The sequence below is a fragment of the Parasteatoda tepidariorum genome, chromosome 7, assembly GCF_982258835.1.
Source record: "Parasteatoda tepidariorum strain Cologne lab strain chromosome 7, Ptep-v5.0, whole genome shotgun sequence".
Lineage (NCBI taxonomy): Eukaryota > Metazoa > Arthropoda > Arachnida > Araneae > Theridiidae > Parasteatoda > Parasteatoda tepidariorum.
Genome location: NC_141761.1, coordinates 17,630,380 through 17,647,488, shown reverse-complemented (window position 1 = coordinate 17,647,488; position 17,109 = coordinate 17,630,380). Strand labels below are relative to the sequence as shown.

The 17,109-nt window shown below is 27.4% G+C and overlaps 1 protein-coding gene across 3 annotated transcripts in view; it reads right to left on the bottom strand.

Moving 5' to 3' along the window:
• Positions 1-477: 477 nt before the first annotated feature.
• LOC107457197 (uncharacterized) overlaps positions 478-17,109 on the bottom strand; it is a 56,616-nt gene continuing 39,984 nt past the window's right edge. For all 3 annotated transcript variants that reach the window (XM_071182922.2, XM_071182921.2, XM_071182923.2), the window contains 8 exons: positions 16,037-16,088; positions 13,893-13,979; positions 12,746-12,945; positions 11,576-11,717; positions 9,614-9,721; positions 8,171-8,277; positions 6,188-6,299; positions 478-1,792 (listed from right to left, as the gene is read on the bottom strand). In XM_071182922.2, the coding sequence (XP_071039023.2) occupies positions 1,535-1,792; positions 6,188-6,299; positions 8,171-8,277; positions 9,614-9,721; positions 11,576-11,717; positions 12,746-12,945; positions 13,893-13,979; positions 16,037-16,088 (1,066 nt within the window). In that variant the 3' untranslated portion in view covers positions 478-1,534. The remainder of the gene's footprint in view (positions 1,793-6,187; positions 6,300-8,170; positions 8,278-9,613; positions 9,722-11,575; positions 11,718-12,745; positions 12,946-13,892; positions 13,980-16,036; positions 16,089-17,109) is intronic.

Sequence of the window (17,109 nt, the reverse complement as noted above, 5' to 3'; positions counted from 1 at the left end):
TACCCAACTTTCAATTGTGCTTTATTCACATTTTTTGCTTTAGTACTTTTACTTGTGTCTGATTTTTTAGTTGATAAACTCCTTTCTAATACTTTTATTTTATCCAAATAATTGGTAAATTTGTCTTTAAACTGTTTACAACCAATAGAAAATTAATTCGATAGCAAAATTGTTTTCACTTTCAATTAAACACATAAAAACAAAACTTTTTTTTTTGTTATAGCCCAGGAAAAAAAATGCTGTCCATTTTTAAATCTAAAACTTGTTACACTATGCTGTAACCAAAATAATTTAAAATATCTGTATGAACGCAACTTTCCTGCATAATTTACGCTTAGGTGTTGTTTAAGAATAAAAAAAAGAAAAAAAAAACTTATATAATTTCTCAGAATTATCAACTTTCTTCATTGATACTGTTGTGTTATACTTTCATTTATTTTTTGATTAATAATTCATTTACAAACAAGAAAACATACATAATACCAGAAGTTTTTATTTACAATTTCATTATGTACACAATAATTTCTTAGGAACAAAAAATTCCTATGCACTAGAGTGATCTGAAAACACACTTTTTCCCAATCACTATAGTATGGAAAAGTTGTATAGAAAAGAAAAAATTGGTTTTACAAATGAAACATTTTACTACCAATTTTCTGTTCTTCACAAAGTCCCAGTATTAAACTGACACATAAAAACTAAATTAGAGACTTACTTTTTTTTTTAAAAATATTAAGCATTTGCACATAAATTTTTTAATTAAAAAATTTTTTTTTCTTCTCCTTTTTTAAATAAATTTTAAAGTTGACATGTGAAATAAAACATTTCGTAATAATTTTTTCCTTTACATACTAGATTAGGATTTCTTGTAATTTAGCTATAGTGGAAAAAAAAAAAAGTTTTTTTCCGGGCCACTCTAATATGCAGTGAGATTAATAAAAACATTAACAAGGTAAGACAACACACATTATTTACACCAACAAGCATAAGTATGTCTATTATCTTGCATACATCTAAACAACAGCAGTAAAAAAAGATTTATTTAGCAAAAGCAAAATAGTAAATATACAATGAAAATGATAGATTGAAAAAATGATTACATAAATGAGTGCACAATAAAAAAATATTTGAAGGAAAGATAAAATCTATCACATAAAAAAACTTAGTGAGGATAAGAAATTAAATTCTTATGGTACAATAAGCTGCCATGCAGAAAAGCAAGCGAACTTTCATTTCAAACTAAATTCTAATTACATGTTCTCTCAGTAAAACATGATTCCTCTTTTTTCAATAGTAAAATATATGGAGTAAATCATTTTCTTCCATTACAAAATTCTTTCCACATTGACCTCTGCATATGCATTTTACATCCACTTTACCAGAAGAGAATTTCACTAATCTGTCAAAGAGCTCCTTAAAAATAAGTTGCCTCCGAATATTTTATTCCACCTTTATTTCAAACAAAATCCTGATTATATGTTTTCTCAGTCAAACAAGATTAATTTTGTCTCATCAGTAAAATAAAGTGACTGAATCATTTTCTTGCATAACAAAATTCTTTCCATGTAGACCTGTGTACGCATTTCACCTCTACCTTACCAGAAGAGAATTCCACCAATTTGTCAAAGAGTTCCTTAAAAGTAAGCTGTGTGCTAATAGCCTGTTCAACACTTTTCATTTCTAGGACTTGAGAATTTGCATCCTCCACTTCAGAGATGATTCCCCAGCAAATATATTTCAGTCTTTTGCAACTTGAAATAGCTTGGAACAGATTATGATTAACTAATGGACCCTGAAAGAATAAGAACTCATTCTATAAAAACCATAGTCACGTCATATAATTATTTATTCAACAAAGTCAGTATAAAAAAATAAAATAAATTTATATCTAAGTTTTTTTTTTTTTTAAAAAAAAAGGCATTTCATTTTCTTGCCTATAATTTTTTCCTGTCCAATAAGAACTAATTCTTCAGGAAGGAGGTGCAAGAATCTAGTTAAGAATTAAAAAAATAATAATAATGAATAAATGAAATAATCCCTGAACTAAAAAGTTTAAAATAAAAATCAACAAAAAAAGTTGTAATCGCCTTATTATGATCGCTGGTAACTCATTAGCAATGTTGGCACGTTTCTGCAGAGGTGGTTAAAACCGGCATGGCAGAAACCGGTTTCTGCCACATTTGTGGCAGAAATTCAGAAAATGACAAAAGTACTGAGATTGACATACAATGGATAATTCATAGAAAAAACAATTAAATGTTAAACAAAGTGCCATTTATTTACAAAATTATCACCGTTCAAAATTAAATATTATATTGTTTGCAGTCTGCAGTAATCTATAACAAAAGACAAGTTTTGATGCAGTTTATAAACCTAATAAATTTCTCAATTTGCTATGCACAAAGGAGAAATTTGAGAAGATTCTCTCAAGTCCAGCAGAACTAACAGGCATTGCCATCAAGGAACAAGCAAGATTTGTGAAACTTTCATCTATTGCATATTTTTTAAAACTGGACCACCATGTAGCAGCTGGGGTAGTTGTCAAAACTTGATCATATTTTCTTCAAACCAATATCTAAAGTAAAATGTTTAGATAATGTTGATTTTGAATTAATATTATTATTTGCAGAGCTTTTCAGTTTTTAATTGCAAAATCATCGAATATTTTGTTGCATTCTCTATAGAGAAATATATATTCTTCACATTTTATTTTTTGCTTTTTTATTTGAAATCAAAATAATTAAAGAATTGCAATCTTGCCACATGCTTTTTTATTTTAGATGAATTAATTTTTTTAAATTTTATAACTAAAAACATGTACCTGTAGAGTGCAGAGAAAAAGAAAGAAGTTTTGTTTTCCTTATTCTTAATAAACACATATAAATAAATTTCTTCATATTCTATATATATACATCATTTAACATGTTACTCATAAATTACTTTGCTTTTTCCAGGATTTAGGGAAAAAAGAAAAACAATTTAGGAAATATTTTCGGAGTATACGCAACAATCATTAATTTTCAACATTGCGACTGGCTTCACAATTTGAATCGAAAATCAAATATTTACCAACAAAACAGTAAAATTGAATGTTATCAAAACATAGTTGGTTCTTAAAAGAACCCTTTTAAAATTAAAATATGTTAAAAAGTTATAATAAAATCGAGAAAATTAACATCCATGCAACAATTGTAATGATTTGTATACAGACATTGTTGTTAGCAATTTAAGAAAAAGATGTGTGGTTGGTTGGCTTGGAGGAGTAGAAAATAATTCGACAATTTCATTGGGCAGGAGTACGAAAGCTTTCAGAATAAGAGTGTGAAATAAAATTTATTGTTATTGAGTAATGCCGAAATAATGTTTTGAGAACTTTATAAAATAAAATATACTACAATATTTGGAGTCATTGTCAAAAGAAAAAAAATACTCCCAAAGCATAAGGGAATAAACTTCAACGAAAAATGTTTTTGATCCAGGGACTGGAAGACAAAAAAGAAAATCTCCTGGTTTTGAACCGGAGCAAATATCCTAATCCCATCTCCTGCCCTACCACATTCATTGCCTTTCATGAACCGCATCTCTACAGAGGTCAAAGTTTCTTCAAGGATTTAGCAACCATGCAAGAGTTTCACGCTAGAGTGGGTTAAAAAAATGTTTTTTTTTTTCTTCTTTTTTTTTCCTCAACACTTTAGTGTGGAAAAGTTGCTGTTTGTTTTGAGAATAAAAACGCTAATTATCTTTCTTTCATGCAGCACACTTAAAATTTAGAAAAAATAGTGCTTTACTTTTTTAATGATTGTTTAATGCTATGAATATCCTAAATAAATTAAATTCTGATGAATAATTTAAATTTCTAGCATTTTAGGGAACCCCCCCCAGAAGTTTACCAATTTTTTGTAATTTTCACTGCATATCTCTTCACTCAATATTCTAGATTAGAACAACCTAAATCTTACTGCGTGAAGATGGCTGCAAATCTAGTTCTGCCAACACTCGACCCAACCAAACTTTGTAGGGAATTTTATTTTATATTTACAGCTATATACAATGATTTTTAATGTAGTAGGATTCTTTGGCTTACTGCATTATTTAGGTTCATTTTTTTTTTTATCTACTTAATACCTAAAGCCTAATTTCTTTTGAGAAATGGGGCGAAACAGATAAAGACAGTGTTGCTCTGATACATCAATCGCTAGCTTCATGCTTGCATATTTTATTAGAAGTTCTGCCACAAGTTTGACACAGCCTTAGAGTTGAGAGAAAGTTAGGTATTTCTCTAATGCGTGCAGTGTCAGCACAATGTGCGATTTAAATGTGTGAATTTCTCATTTAAGTCGTGCAGCATTGAGGAAGGATATACCACACCAATGAATGATTTCAAAGTAATCCGACAGTTCAAAATTTCTAACAGTTTTTCTCTTTGGAACTACCTTTTAAGATCTTTCCTATATACAACCTAAGGACTTGGTTGACAAAAGTTAGCAGTCAGGAGTTGGACAAAGGAACTGGATCGTGATTTTTCAAGACTTCTAGGCAATGCCCAAAGTGATTGAAATTAAAATGTACAGCAGATATTGTAATTTGATAGGAAACTTTTGCAAAGACCAAATTTTTTACTATTGAAGATTAACTTCAAATGCTCTAGATTAATTAAAATTCTTGAGAGGTATATTCTCCCCTAACGCTCAGAGATTTAAGTGAAGATGATATTAAATCACTGATCTATTCCGACACCATGTGCATTAGAGAAATACTAGTTACTCCATAAGTCCTAGGCTTTAGAAAGATGCACCAAACTTGTTACATCAGCTAGAATAAAATATGTGAACATGAAGCTAGAGATGGATATATATTAGCAACACCAAGATCTAGATCAGTTCAGCCTCTTATCTTCAAATAATCAAATTTTAAATATGCATTAGGCATAAACAAAAACTGTAATATTTTAGCAAGATGCAAGTCCATTAAAAATTTTTGTAACTAGTTGTAAATATAGTGTAAAAACGAAATCAAAAATTGGATGGTTTGTTGGGTAGGGTGTAGGTGGAACTTGTCATGCAACTATCACATTAGTGGTGAGTTCCAGGATTGTTCTGATTTTGCATAATGTGTTAAGAGATATTCTTCAAAAATTTAGAAAAATTGGTGTACCTAGGTTTTTTCTAAAATGTTGCATGACTGTAAAAAATTAAATAATTGATCAAAATTGAATTTATTTAGGGCATTTGAATCATTCAACAAGCATAAAAAAACTAAAGCATGTTTATTTCATAAGTCTTAACCAACTGAATTTTAAAATTTTTTTTTTACAAAGGTTCAATTTTTCATCATTAATTTTAAGTTTTAATTAATTTTAAGTATGTGTTAACTGAAGATATTAATAGTTTTAAAAAATTTTCATGCCAAATTTTATTCTTTTTACAATAGGTAACATTTCCGAACTAAAGCATACCAAAATTCAAAAATTCATTTTTTCAACCAACTCTATTTCATGAGGCTTACAGGGTGAAAATACATTAGCTTAACAGGGTAAAAATATAGCAATTTTTTATGCCAGCAAAGTGTTGCTAAGTTGGCAACATTTCAACCGTTAGGCAGTAAATTTCCATCTAAAAAAAGAGAGTAAAATGGATGGTAAAATAATAGTGAAATTCAGAAAATTGTAGAAAAAAAAGCCCCTGATTTTTCAAAGGTTTTACACAAATTTGTTTTTTTCCGAATAAAAAAATTCCCTGATAATTCCAGGTGGATGACAACCCCGCTAATGTGAGAGTTTTAAATCAATGTGAATATGAATTTTAAAATGCAATTTTAAATGGTGTGAAAATGAATTGCGTGAATACAGATCTATTACGATGTACTCAGGATGTGCAATTTTAAGTTGCAATATGTAAACAACTCACAATTTTCCCCCTTATTTCTTAACAAAAATTATTTAAACACGAATCTTGACAAGTGCTTTTTAAGTCACATGAATACAATTCGTAATATGTATCATTAAATAGAGTGAATATAGATCAAGATGTGTAATACTAAATTGCATGAATATGAATGAAATGTGTACATTTAAATCACATTTACTTAGGTAGGAAAAAGTGCAAAAATGAATATTTTTGGGGGATTTCGCAAAAGCAGAACTCATCCCTGATTATATGATTTACAAAGAAACATAAAAGAAGCTTACTTCACTTGTATTATCTGGCCAAACATTCAAATGGATAAGTTCCATTAACTGCTTTAAAGTATCAGACAAAGTATGTGGGATTTTATAGTTCATTAATTCAAGATGTATCAAGCTATGGAATATAAATTGTATAATTAGTAGAAAGTAACATTTTCAAACGTTTATTCACTAAAACTTTGCGCAAATAAAAATTTTCAGAAGTAAATCATTTTTGCTAACAATGCTGAATATCATAAGCTAACACATATCTCTTTGGCATTATTTGGTCTGTTATTGACAAAGTGCCAGTATTTTTTGTGAATCAATTATTTACTGCAAAACACACACACAAAAATAAAAACATTTTCCTCATGCAAACAGATGTGTGCTAAAGTTCCATTTATGAAATTATACAAAGAGCACTTTGAAGAACTTTCATTAATAACACTAAAACAGCTCATAATTTTTTTTTCAATTACTTTATTCAGAAGAAGTGTTTCAGAAGGGTTCAACAATTCTATCAATTCACATTTTTATTCTAACTATACCAGAAGTAGTTTTTGATTATTTTAAATATTTGGTGTCACTTCTCAAAACTAAAAATGAAACAAAACAGCAAAAACATTTTTTCTAAAATTATTGTTTAAGATCATCTGAATTCAGATATAAATTCCCTTCAATAGTTAGATTAACATAATGAAAGTTTTTTTTGACAAACAATAATTAAATTTTTTTAAATAATTTAACTGTGATGCTATTTAGGTGTCTCCCCCCCCCTTTAGAAATCCTCAGAAATTTGCACCTATCCTTTATACTTTGAAAGTCGGAAATAGGAGTCTATCAAAAATAAGGGACGTTTATTTAGAGAAAGTATGTTTTTGTATCTGATTTCATAATACAAAATATTGTCTGCACTAATTAATTAGCACATTTCAAACCTTTATGATTAAGTTCTAGAACGTTAAGATTTTTAGATCAAAAGTTATTTAGGGCGGTCTGTTTTTTATTTTTGGCACTGACACCGTTTCAAATCTAAAGTGTGGATTAACATTTGCTATATATTTAAAAATTGTTTAAACAGTGATAAGTATGAATTAATTATATTAAAATAAGAATTATTAAGAATTGTGTTGTAGGTCACTGAAATTATTGTGTGTGATTGATTATGGTATAATATAAAATGTACATTATACATTTTTATGTTACCGTATTTAGCAAATTTAATTTCTCGTAGATACATTCTTGAAAAGTTTGATTGTGGAACTTTACTTGAAGCATGGCTTGTATTTTAATAAAAATTTTTGTAGCAGGATATGCAAAATTTAAATATATTTTCATGCTTGTATGAGTATTAATTTTTTTCCCTTTCTTTTTATACCTACACTTTAACTTTAATTGAACTCCATTTCTATTTTTTTACAACTATCATTCAAAACTCTTGAGAGTGTTCTCAATACTTTTGCCCAAATTATACCTAACTTTTTTTAAAAGCAGAAACTAAAAAAAAAATATAATAATTTAATTTTTATATTAAAAAAAAAAGATGTGATGAAATTTATTTAGATTAATTTTCTTCAAATCAGAAATAAATTTTAGTAAATATAAATTTGTGTAAATTTATCTAAAAATATTTATAAATTAGTTTAAAACATATTTAATTACCCTTTCTTCATTGACAGTAAATGCAATGTTTTATTTATTAAAGAAACGGAAAAAGATAACACCATAACTGGATCCGAAAATAAATAGTTTTAAAATGTGATGAATTTTAAAACATGAACAAGTCAGGAATTTGAAACCATGTTATTACTGAGAGATATTACTGAGCCTAAGGTGTCTGCTTTGCACCATCAGCAAAAAAGAAAATTGCAATATAACATCACAATTTACGTGCTGATTTCTCAGAAATAATCAAGTCAAGTTCGAATAATCTTCCCCTTCTTTTTAGTGCTCATAATTATTTTTATTCAAGAGTAATAATCTTGCAAAATATTTTTTTCTTACTGTTTCATTTCCAACAATGCTTCAGGAAGACCAGTATTATCCACACTCCCACCATTTTCTAAGCGTAACTTCTCAAGGTTTGTCAGCTGCTTTAATATTCCATATATCTAAAAAAAACAAAAACAGGATAGAATCAACAAGAGTAAGCGATAAATAAAAACAGTTATCTTTTACTATAACTTTTATTCAAATTGTAAACATATTAATTCTTCAAAATTGTAACCTAATTATAAACATATTAATTATTTAATTAAAAAAAAATAATATGTAAACAAAATGCAATGATAGAAATATTTCTCAAATGTAAAGTATGTGGGATGTTTTTATAGTTTTAAGTTAAAAACATGCAATATCAAACAATTGATATTAATTTAAACACACACTCATTGCTATTGAAAAAAATAACACAGTAGAGAATCCTTTATCCGGAATCCAGAAAATGGGAAAAACTATGCTTAGTTTTCCCGCCATTTTGAACTAAAACGATTATGGAAAAAAAGTGGAAGTTTGACTCAGCCTTGAAGTTGAGTAAAGGAAAATGTGGGGGGAGGGTGGATTTTTCTCCTCCGTTTGTCTAGAGAAACTTCAATATTTCTTCCATGAACTTGATCTTTAGATCAAAAGGGGGCAGGGAAGGTACAAATGTTTAATTATCTTCTGTGTCTTCGAAAGAATCGCTGTTTTGCTGATAAGCTGCCACCAATCAAACTTAAAAAAGTGGCATGCTGATTTCGTTTTCTCTTTGATTTACGAGGGGGGTAGGGGAAATGCATTGCATGCGCATATCAGTGAACAGAAGATGGAAGCGAAATAAAAAGAAAAATACATCCCTCTATTTTACTAACCCCTTGACATACGAAGACGTCATTAGTTTTTTTTTATGTCAAAACAATAATTTATGTGTCTCAGACGTCTTCAACACAAGAGATGCCAACTTGCTCCGGACAATAAATAAATATTTTAAAGTGGTAGTTTATCAATTGTGATTCTTGGATTAATAAATTCAATTTAGTAGATTTTATCCACCATTATTTCTATATAATTCGTAGGCTTATATAATTCATCACTTTATAGTAGTTATGTCAAGCACAGTTTAGAGTTTTAAAATGATATGTCAAGGGGTTAAGAAAAATTAAATGGAAAGACGAAAACGATTGAAATACGGCTATTTATTATTCAATAATAAAGTACGAACATAGTTAAGCTCAATTTAATCATTTAAGAAATAATCAGAATTTTATAAATTATAATTTAGTAAATTATTAACTAATTGGCTAAGCTAGGGGGGGGGGAAATACAAAAACAACCAAGCTAGCATTAAATGATTCGAAAGAGAGTTATAAAACATCCTATTAAATGGAATTTAAAAACATAAAAAGTAGTAGGCATTTTTACATTAAACACATTAATGGTAAAAAAAAAAAAAAAAAAAAAAAAACTCACTTCAGGCTCAATATCATAGCAATGACCAAGCTCTAGAGACACTAAATTTTGATTCTGAGATAATACTTCTAGATTCTTCACAGAGTTAAATTTGAATCCAGTTAATGACTGAAAAATGAAAAAAATAAGCAAGTTAAGAATGTTAAAATCCAAAAAAGAGCAAGAATATTAATTATCCTTTAAATTTTTGAGAGTTAGACATAGATTTTTTTAAAGATTTGAAGTTACTGGTTTTCCTGCATCCAAAAATAGTTATCTGTATTATTTAATGGTAAAATAGAGCAAAGCAGGGAAATTTCCGTAAAATTTTGCTCAAAGGTTTAAGACTTTTAGAATCCACACTCTAAGCATTAGTCCTAATCCCCCTAAACTAAGCTAATGATTTTCTTATAAATATTAATCAATTTTTAATATGTAAATCGATTAAAAAAAATAAAGAGTAATAGGGAACGCTCAATATATTTTTGACCAGAGTGTCAATGCTATAAATCATTAAAAAAAAATATTCCTTGTTATTCCATTCTTTAGTTTCCAGTTTTCATAAAAATATTATCAGTGAAATATTGTGTGAAAAGTAATATACACAAAGATGTCAACCTGTATCGACATTTCTAAGCATAAATTTTTAGAGCTAATTATTTTTCTTTAGTAATGGAGATAATTTTTTGGTAGTAATATTAGAATTGAGGGTATTCATTTTAGTACTTTTTTCATGTCTTAAAATTAGAGAGCAGGAATGTTGATTTAAAGATCAATTTTTAAATAAAAAAAGCTTAGTAAACATTTATTTTTAAATAAAGGAGGCTCATAGCTGCTAACTTATATAGGAAAAAATTCAGTAGACTTTACGAGATAGTACAAATTTAATTATAATCGTTGCATAACATACTAAATATTTTACACATAGGGAATTTTTATAGTCAAAATACAAAAACATTATCTCACTAATAACTATAAATGGACTGTAATATGTTCCATTTATGATTGACAATAAATGCATTTAAAATGTTTTTATTATATTAACTCATAATTTTGAATAGTAAGAGAAAAGAAATTTATTAATGATAGTTAAAGGATTTCTTTAATAAATTTGAAAAGGGAGTTCTGAATAAAAATAAACTGAGAACATAAAAAAAAAGAAAAGAGAGAAAATCTTTAAATTGATTACTATAATTGAGACAGCAAGCGATAAATTTTTTATTTTATTTCAATAGAGATTTTTTTAGGAAACTTACTCAATTTCGGGGAATTTTCTAAAATATACAAAAACTAGTAAAATTTTTATTAAACCAGTAGAAACTTGGTAAAACCAAGTAGTCTACAGGTAAATTCAGTAGAGCTGGCAGCTATGGAGATAGCAAAATTTTAAAATTGACAAAATCAGAGGTGTTAATAAATGGAGTTGTGGTTTTACATATTTAAAAATACAATTTTCATCAATGTACCAATTAAAATGTTTTTTGAAGCAATTTTACAAGCGGTATCGGCCATTACACAGAATTTTGATCAAACTAGTTTTCTGAGAACTTGTTTAGTATAAAAATTAAGATTTTAATGCAAGAAAAGTACTTTTTTTAAAATTTTTTATATCTGCTTTCTATATGTATACCAATGACAGAATCGAAATTGTCAAAGATATGAGAATGCGTACCATAGCTGCACTATTGATTTGTTGGAAAAATTAAATGATTTTTAATTTAATACAAAATAGGAGAATAGTATTGAAATATTGAATATCAGGATTCAAAGAAAAAATTAGGGAATTTTCTAGTAGAAATAACAGCAGAAATTGAAATATAGAGTTAGTGAGTATGTACTATATGATAAGCGAAATTAAAATTTGGTTGGGAGTGAGAAGCAAATAAAATTAATAACTTAAAAACTGCAATAAAAGAAAAGAATAAGATTAAAATCAATAACAATTAGCAAACTTCAGAATTATTGGTTTTAACATTTACTTACTAAATATCTTAAATTAGGTAAATACGGCATTTGGTACATGGACATATCTTTTAAAATTATTCCTCCAAGTGACCCAATTTGCAGTGTACTAAGTTTTGAAAGGCTTCTAAGACGTGAAATTTCCAACTCGCAGGGTGTTGACCTGAAAATAGCGAAAGAAAACATACAAAAATCCACAAAATTGTTAGAAATATCAACAAATCAAGTTACATTCATTAATAACTCTTATGCAAAAGTTCTAAAAGGGTTAAATCAGACAAACAACTATTATAACATATAGATTAAGTGCACCGTCAAATTTTTCTGAAAACCACCACCCGGTTAAAGAAGGCTGATAAATAATAATAAAGAAATATGCAAATTATGTTTTTTATTTTATTTTTAAATTAACTTTATTTGATAAGAAATTTGTTGAATTTAATAATAAATAAACAAAAATAAAGTAGATCGAAAGGATTATAAAAATAAATTCAATTTTTAATAATTTGCTTTCCATTCCAGTTCTTTATTTTTGCATTTTAATATGACCAAGGATGTCCAACGAGCAAAAGTAATAATTATCTATGAAAAAATAAATTGATAACAAAACAAAAAAAATTGTGTGCATTAAAATTCCCAATTTTTTTTTTAAAAAAAAGAATACTTAAAGGTCATATCATATTGCCTTAGATAATGAGTTCGTGATTCTAGAAACTTTTTTTCTCAGATTATTGTTTTGCTGACATTTTTTTTTATTGCAAATACATTAATACATGTTGCAAATTAACAATCAAAGGCAAAACCAAAGCTTTAAGTTAGATGAACATGCCATTTTACTCCTAAAAATTATCAATATAAACGGAATCTCTAAAGCTATTAGTACACGTTTCTTCATTTGTAAAAAGACTATTGAAATACATAAAAACAGATTTTTTTTATAGACGTTATTACACTGTGATATGACTTTCCAATTAAAATAAAGTTTAATTTTCGGGCTCACTATTGATTGTAGCAAACTAAAAATTATAAAAATAGTTTAAGGATTTTTCATTAAAAAAGAGGACAATTTATATTTATCAAACTGTGACATAGTTTGGGAATCCCATAACTAGTAAATAAGACGGGAATGAGGTAAAAGTTATTATTTGTTTCATGAATGAATTGTACACACAGAACTTAATGCAAACATACCATATTTCTGGTTCAGATAATACTGAAGTAAGGAAACATTCCAATTTGTGTAACTGACTCATATATGTAGCGATAAGATATAACAAAGATGGAGGTACTTTGTCTATTACTAAATCCCGAATTCCAGATAACTTCATGATAATTGTTTTGAAACCTTTCCAAGGATCATTTGTATCATCAACTATAACATCACACATATCCTATAATTAAAAAGCTTATAGTTAGTTTTGAAATGCAACATTAATTATAAAAAAAAAAGGAAATCAAAGGAAAAAAATATTGTGTGATGAGTTAAAGAGACACAAAGGAAAAAAAAAATTTAAATTTTTGCATAAATATCAGGTTTGTAATCAAATTCATACCTGCCAACATTGGAGAAATAAAATAGCAGAGAATTTACTAGAGACATTTCAAAGAAGAGAAATTCAAAATTGGAAATAATATAAGCATTTACATTTAGTAAAGTAAAGAATATGTATATAAATCTTAATCTAAAAAGGATTTTTTCAACCATTATTTATAATTACTTAAACTGTTTTATTTCATAAATGTTGCTGAACAGTCGACACAATTTTTTGGGTTAACGACTACTAATATTCAACTCCATAGCTTTTTAACTTTGAATCATATCCAGAAAACAAAAGAACTCATGGATCAAGTATTATAAGAAATTTGTCATTGTGGAGGACTTAGTGATGAAACTAACCCGTATTTGCGTTACACGAAGAGAGGAAAACCACGAAAAATTCCCACAGTTAGTCAGGCGGCAAGGGGACTGTCTACCACTGAGGATATTTTTACTTAAACTATTAACACTCAACATACTGCAGTACTGGCAATAGTACTATCTGTTGAGGAATAAGAGAAGTATTTTTGCCATCCGCAGATATTTTATTGCCAATTTAAAATTTTCTTTTCTTAAAAATTTCATCAACAGGACAGGAGATAGTTGCAAAATACAGGAGTTTTTATTATTTAAAAAAAAAAAGAAGAAAAAAAAAAAGGGAGACTTGGGAGGTATGCAAATTTAATGGGGGTATTTAGAAAATTTATAACAATGAGAGTGGATTCTGAACAGAAAAATAAAAATGCTATCATGCTAGGAGATTTCAATATTTGTTCAGAAATTTTTTTTTTCAGTACATACCAATGTTTTGGTTCTATGCTTCTGTAAAGTATGACAGCATTTGTCCCAGTCTGTAATTCTAAGTCCTCTGAAAGACACTTGTTTCCACTGAAACAAACAAATAATTTTCTTAGATTAATATAAAAGCATTTTTAATTTTTTTTTTCACTTAACATAGAATTACAGAAATTAATATTAAAAGTAACCTCAAACATGATTAAATTGACTAGGATAATCCCCCTATTCAATAGCAATGTGGAATTACTTCATGAAGCAATACGTTTATTTACCTATATAAAAACTTATATAGTCAACTCTCTATATTATGAACTTCAAGGGAGGCAAGGAAAATTTCCTGATATTGAAAAATTGATAGTATTTTTAACATTTTATTCAAAATAATAATTGTCAGTTTTTTATAAGTTATTTAGCATGTATTTAATTCTTAAACAGAAAACAAATACAAAGAAACTATGCTCTAGATTTTCCTATCATCAATACTTAGAAATTTTCAGTGACGAAATTCGCCTTTAATGACTATTGCCTGATTGGGTCACATTTGAAAAAAAGAGAGCTGCTTCATCAATAAAAAATATTTTTAGGTTATTTTATAATAGTTGAAAACATTTTGAATTGTAAGGTACAAAATTTTTGCAGCATTTTAAAGAATATAATTTTATATTGCAAAATACAAAACTTGTGGAAAATCGTTCGAATAGTTCTCAGAAACTGAATGTGAAAAAAGTCAGATACTTAAAATTCGATTTCTCAGGAACTATTGCACCAATTTTGCTTAAATTTGGCATTTCCCTACATAAAATAAATTTTTTTAAAAGTATGGAAAAAATTGTATAACTAACAATTCAATTTTTTTTTACCATTCTTAAATAAAAAAAAAATTTACTAAAAAATATTTTTTTGCATGAAATTACCTCAGGATAAACAAATTTTATAAAAAAAAAAAATATAAAAAACTTTTGTATTTGCATTGCGTAAAATTTTTTCTATTCGCTCAAAAAGTTCTTAAGATATAGCGAAATATGCAAATTAAAATTAACATTAAGAGGTTCAAACTTTGGAGGACTCTCCTGTTTTTGTGTCTGATTTCGTAGCTTAAAAATCGTCTGCACAAATTAATTAGCATATTTGAGGTCAACCCTTCGAACTATTAAGAGTCATAGAACGTGAAGATTCGATCATTAGATCAAAAGTTATTGAGAGTGGTCCGTTTTTTTTATTTACGCACTGTACATTAAGCAATCTATATTTCAAACCTTTAACAAAATAAACAAAACTTAGGTTAGGATACTCGATTATATAATTTTTCTATATTTTGGATCATCATTGCTTTGCCTGCTAATGTCTTTTAGAAGACATTAAAAAGCAAAGACATACTCCTTATTTTTTATCAACAGAAGTATTTTGTGGGAGCAAGGGTAGGCAAAATTTTTTTTTTTTTAAAACAGACTTTATAATATGGAAAAATTGATTACTTTGAAGTTCACCTGCATGAAAACAGTCTGTATTAAAGGATAAGGAAAACTCTGTCGTTTTAAAACAACATACAATCATATACAACATCAACTCTTGAATAAATAAGATTGCTGAAATAAATATACAGTAAATACTCCGGATATTCCTTCTTCTTTTCAAACAATTTGCAATTCAGTCAAAATAAATAGGGCAAGGTTTAAGTTATGAAGAAATTCATTTGTTAAGGGTCTTTAATTGTTCTACTCCTATCTTCTAGAGCCTTGTTTTTGCCTGCTACCTTTTATTTTTCCACACCTTTCTCATTACCTTTTGTAGTTTTTACTGGTAATTATAAATATAAATTTGATTGCCAATAACTTAGTAATATGTAAGTATGATATAACAGATAGACATGTAACTCTAAATTAAAAAAAATACTGTATTAACACAATCATGAAAATTAATCAAAATAATTTATGGCACTGTTGAATTTGCAGACAAGATTTCACTTTAGTCCCTAAGCCTTTTTTCATTTTAAAATTTTACAAATTTAATAAAAATACTGAAAAACATAAGTGGGGTAGGCATTAAAAGTCTTTTTGATTATTTTTTTTTCATTAGTAAAGCAATATTAGGGTATAAAACATAAAATATTTTTTTTTTTAAATTTAAGCAAAAATATTAACACTTACCAACTCTTTTTGTTCTACTAAACACTTCCAGAAGGTGTTTATTTGAGAAGCTCTATAGTAAAAGGAGAGATATATCAGTATTATAATGCAATTTAAAGACATATTCAACTGAACTCATCCTGAAATAACATGATCATGCAAATATTTCTAACTATTTTATGATACTGATAAGTTTGCATACAAGTTTTCACTTCTGAATAAGCAGTTTCTAACCTTTTTTTCTCATTGAATTCAGTAAAACAACTGAAAATCATTGAAAGAGAAATAAAATTGGATAGTTACAATACTTCTTGAAATTTTTACAGCTCGAGTCGCATATTATCAACTCCCAACTCAAAAGTTTTAAAAATACTAATTATGTACTTCTAATTATGAGCAAAAAAATTTTCTTCATAGTGAAGAAAGAATGATTAACTTTAAAAATAAAAGTCATACTTTTTCCCAGAAGTTATCTAAAAAAAAGCCTGTTTCTAAAATGAAAACAAAAAATTGACAGTAGGCAAAAACAAAGTTAAAATAAATCGCTGTCTGAAATACTCATAGGAATGGGTGGCATTTAGACATTTATAAGTAGAGTCATATACCAACCATCTCTAATGCCCAAGCTAAAAAATCATAGTATTATACACAATTTTGAATTAGAATACTAATTAGGGCAAATAAAACATAAACTTAAATAAGAATATTTAAAATTAAAAAAATAAAGAGCCAGTTGTTAGCCAATGGGATTAGAGATTAAGGCTCAACGATTTCAAGGTGACGGAATGTGGTCAGCAATGTGCACTGGGTATTTTACTTCCGATACGATTTGAAGCTGGGTTGGTTTTAAGAAGAGTAGAAGTGTAATGGCAATTCTGTTCATTAAAATATCTTTTTCTTTACTATCTTGGATTTCAATTAAAAACTTTAATTTTTGTTCTTCAATATTTGATAATTAAGAGTCATTCAACAGCGTATCTTTAGAAAAAAATGAAAATAAATAATTCCCTTAGGCAGACTCTTTGTTTTCTCAAGAATTTAGAGCCATGTACCTAGTAGTTTCTTTTAGTAGTTTTAAGTAGGTAATTTCGTAT